The sequence below is a fragment of the Perkinsus marinus genome (genome assembly GCF_000006405.1).
Source record: "Perkinsus marinus ATCC 50983 genomic scaffold scf_1104296944498, whole genome shotgun sequence".
Taxonomy (NCBI): Eukaryota; Perkinsozoa; order Perkinsida; family Perkinsidae; genus Perkinsus; species Perkinsus marinus.
Window position 1 is genome coordinate 1 of NW_003211362.1, and position 4,289 is coordinate 4,289.

The 4,289-nt window shown below is 48.9% G+C and overlaps 2 protein-coding genes across 2 annotated transcripts; one reads left to right on the plus strand and one right to left on the minus strand.

Moving 5' to 3' along the window:
• Window positions 1-169: 169 nt before the first annotated feature.
• On the plus strand, window positions 170-2,068 carry Pmar_PMAR021258 (hypothetical protein; the record flags this gene model as incomplete). Its single annotated transcript, XM_002780073.1, has 1 exon — window positions 170-2,068. One exon carries the CDS (start codon window positions 170-172, stop codon window positions 2,066-2,068), a length of 1,899 nt encoding a protein of 632 aa, XP_002780119.1.
• Window positions 2,069-2,696: 628 nt separating this feature from the next.
• Window positions 2,697-3,639, minus strand: Pmar_PMAR021259 (hypothetical protein; the record flags this gene model as incomplete). The annotated part of the gene is made up of 5 exons (XM_002780074.1): window positions 2,697-2,933; window positions 2,984-3,102; window positions 3,145-3,297; window positions 3,350-3,460; window positions 3,505-3,639. The coding sequence occupies 5 exons, from the start codon at window positions 3,637-3,639 to the stop codon at window positions 2,792-2,794; spliced, it is 660 nt and encodes a 219-aa protein (XP_002780120.1). The 3' UTR covers window positions 2,697-2,791.
• Between the last annotated feature and the right edge of the window lie 650 nt (window positions 3,640-4,289).

Below are 4,289 nucleotides of genomic sequence, written 5' to 3' on the forward strand. Positions count from 1 at the left end.
GATACGTGCTGGCGCTGCCCTGGCTCGTATGAATCATCTTCCGAGGAGCCACAGGATCCTCCAGATGGCTGCTGATTGCTGTAGCCTCCTCAACAGTCCTGTCGATGCGACGGAGCTGCTCATTAGTGTTGTTGATTCAGTCCGCAGCGGTATTGACATCGCCTTAGTCATGCCCTGTCTCGGAGCAGCGATTGATCTTCATCCCTCCCTTCCCCCAGATGAGGGAATTAAAGTGGTCCATACTCTACTCGAGGCCTCGGCTAACGCCCGCTCTGTTAAGGAGGGCGTTGCTCTCTGTGCTAAACTCGTCGAACAGTTGAGCGACAACAACATTTGTCCGGAGATCCGAAAACTGTTCATAAACTCTCCAGAACTACGACTTGCTATTCTGAGTGTAGACGGTGGTGGCCGACTCGCTAAGTTAGTTCTCACCGGCTCCCTACCTGCCGGGCTATTGTCATCGTCCCTGGAAGGCGTATCTCGCCTTCCTACTGCCACTCACTGGCAGCTGGCTCTGGCCATGTCCCCACAGCTAGATAGGAGCGTAGCTGTGTGTCTGCTCGCATGGCTGTTCTTCAATGTCTACGAGTGTGGTGGCCATATTGAGGCCCTTCTGGCTCCTACTGGTAGTTTCAACAGATCGGAGATGGATTTCAATGTCGCTCTGTTATTGGCGAGCCTGCATGCATCAGTCGATCAATCGCCACAGGGAGCCTGTCTTATTGAGCTATTGTCAAGCACGAGCTTCTCGTGGGAGGCCGAGGAATGCACTTTACACAGCACTGAAGTGATCATTGACACTATTGTGTTTTTGGCCGCTGACGTTGACGGCGTTGATGCTCTGACCTGTCGTAGACTGATGGACGTGATGATTGAATTGATAAGCCGCAAGCCTGAGCTCGAACGTGATCGTCGTATAGTTGAAGTCGCCTCTCGGTGTTTACATCGAGGAGCATGCTCAATTGAGCAGGAATCAGAACAACTCATACACGCAATGAGGAAGCTGATAGCAACAGTACCGGGGGTGAGCCTTGGCTTGAGTGCCAATTGTCCGGCTATTATCAAGGCTCTATCCTCTACAGCTCTTTCATCTGCTACGTTCACGAACGCTTCAATCTGCGATGGTCTGCTCCATCTACTTAGCCATTGCCTTATGAACGGCTCGACCGACGCGACACAGAGCCGTATAGTGGTATCAATGTTGAGGTCGTGTGTTCATGACATTGCCAGACGCCTTTGCTCGAGTGGTAACGAGGTGCTCAGCCCTGTGATCCCTGTACTGCTCAAGGTGTGCACCCAAGCCTCCTTCCATCATTGTGCTGATCCTGATCCATACGTCATAGCTCTTGCTGAGATGTCTGAATCACGAGTTCACGGCACCGCCTATTTGTTGTCGATTTCTGCTCTCCCTTCATCGTCCTCTACTCTGCCTGTGGTACCCCCTATTGAGGATACAGAGCGAGCTCAATGGTTCATCCAATGGGCTCAGCTCCTCCTGGTTGGATTCAATTCGGGAAGTCGAATCGATGCTGGACTCATTCAAGCCTCACTCGTCCCCGCTTGTGAGACGGTCGCTATGAACTCAGAGAAAGACCCTTGCCCAGCTCACGTCGTCGTTAGTGCTGTTACGCTCTGGGTGACCCTTCGCGCTCTCTCTGAGGAGGCTCGAGATTCCCTCGTTCAAGAAGCCGCTTTAAACGTCATCGTCTCCAAAAGCGACTGTTCACGAATTCCTTTTTTGGTGTTGATCCTGTCAATCGTTGTGGACCCACCCCTATGGTTGGGTCTTCCTCCATTTGTACACAAATTAGTTCAACCGTTGATCAACGAGGTAACTGCGGCCCGTCATACTGCACCGTTGGCTAGGCGTATCCTTCGGGAAGTGGTTGAACTCGAGCTCCTCCCTCTGGGCGCCGTCCCTGTCGTCATGAGGCTTCTTGGGAAGTCCATTGACGAAACAGAAGCCCCTCGAGCACCCTGTCAAAGTTGGGCAGATGATTGGGTATCAACTACCTGCATTGTATTGGCTGATAAGCTTTCTTTGGCTCTCGTTGAGGGCAGTTCTTAGTGGGAATTCGACTTGAGTTAACTCAGTGGAGCAACACAACAATCTTCCAAATGGAACATGGCCCTAATTGAATGAACAGAGAAACGAACATTCGAATCGGGAGAATCGTCCCACGGGTCGCCCAATGGGGAAAGGAGGTTTGATTCACTACCGCCCGTCAGAGGGGAAAGTCTCGAATTCAGCTTGGAGCTTGAACATGAGCTATCACGGGCAGCCTTTCAATGGTATACCCGAGATGCCGGTAGCAACCCTAACGGAATATCTCCAACAGTCGTAATGATCGGAACCTCACGAAGCATCCCAGCGTGTCACAACTCTAACCGGAAACGAGTCCTGGAAAACGCTAAGCCTATGGTATAACTTTGGTACGGAACAACTCGATGAATCCCTCACCTTCCACGAATAGGATAAGATGACCTATTGAGAACGGCTCGAGTGCTGTTCAATAATGAGAAGGAACGGCACTCGAGCAACTATGATTTGTCGCGAAGGGACAATACCCCACTACCCATTCTAAAACTTGTGCTACTCGAGAGAGATCCCATCGATCATACCGATATCTAGAAGGATCCCATAGGGAATAGAGCTGATCGCCTCTGTACGAACTTAACAACACAACAGCAATGATAGTACAATCGATTATCTCAGTCTCTAGTCCACGATCAGTACGATATTCCATGGACTTACACTAAATACTCCCACAGGCAGACCTTAGCATATCGTCTATTGTGCTGCTACAGCATGGGCAGCAGGTGGAGGAGGGGGAGGGGTAGCTATGGTAGCTTGAGGGGAACCGGCAGCCGCATTGGGGATTGACTTTTGGACGGGTAGGAAGAGCTTGAACTCTGGTGGCAACTCCTCCTCACTGAAATAACAATCATCGGAGAGCACTGAGTCAGACGAGAAAAGGAATACCTGTAAAGTCGGTCCGAAAAGTAAACCCTCCTGATGCGACAATTAGCGTGGAGCTGGATAGCCAGAGTCTCGATGTAATTGGTACCATACGCCCTTCGGGTAAAGTCAGACAGGTTGAACTGAGGAAGCAATCACATATAATAGGTCATATAACAGCTAACTTGAATCTGATTCCAGCCCTCGTCGAGTCTCATCGGCATCGTGCAGATGAAAGGCTTCACTCGAGTAGTCCTCTGATAATTAGATGCTCGGAATCTCCGGCGAATGCCCTTATCGTCGAGCACGGCAACTTCAAAGGTAAAGTACTTCTTCAACTGAGAATGAAAATGATTAACGTCCACCTTCAGGAGCAAGGTGGTGGCCTACGTTCTTAATTATCATAACCAAGAATGGTAATTTGATGCCCAGAGTTCTCTTCGGATCAAGCGGGCATCGAATAAACGTAGTAGCGACATTCGTCCCCATGATCTCCAACACCTGAAAAGGGCATTTCAACGTTTGCCTGATGCCCGTTAACCTACACTTGATTGTATATCCGAATCGGTGAGGCGTTTGATGTGACCATTCCTAACTTGATCAGCCCAAATCTGGAGGGGCTTACTGCCCACCGAGTACAGGACCGATAGGAAGCCCGATTGAAACGAGTTCTTGAACATTAACGGGGACTGTGGAAGGAATCACCCAACTATGTAATATGACAGGCGTTTCGGCGGATCTTGCGCACAGCGAATGATTTGCAACCAATTTTCATCGCTCCGCTCAGAATAAGCGCACTTTGATAAGCGCACGCCCAATAATTCGCCTGTTTAGCGACGATGAGTAATGTTGAGATAAAACGACAAGATGCATGGTAGATGCTGCTAGGTTCGATACAGACATATGACTAGATTAAGTTCGACTCGAAGTTTGACCGCTGACGACTAGTCCTAGCTCGCTGCGTAAAACATATCATGACGATTTGTTGTTTGGCATGACTAGTTGTATCATGTTATGTGATAATATACTTTGCGGAACATGGAAGCGACTCTTTGCTGCATTCTGTAGCCGGCTCTGTCTACATAGCACAGTATACTATACCATGTGATGATTCTTTCCCTCTATAATATCCTTCTCTGCGTTACCCAAGTCAATTAATCCTGTCACCGTCCGCTACTCCTCCACACTGCTACGGATAAGAATATCTCTCGCTGAAGTGGGCCTCGATATGAACACTGATTAATTTCTTCTTTAACGGCATTTTACCAGTTATATTTTTTCTTTATTTTTGCAGTTATAACTTTCTTGAAATTCATACAGTCTACAGTCA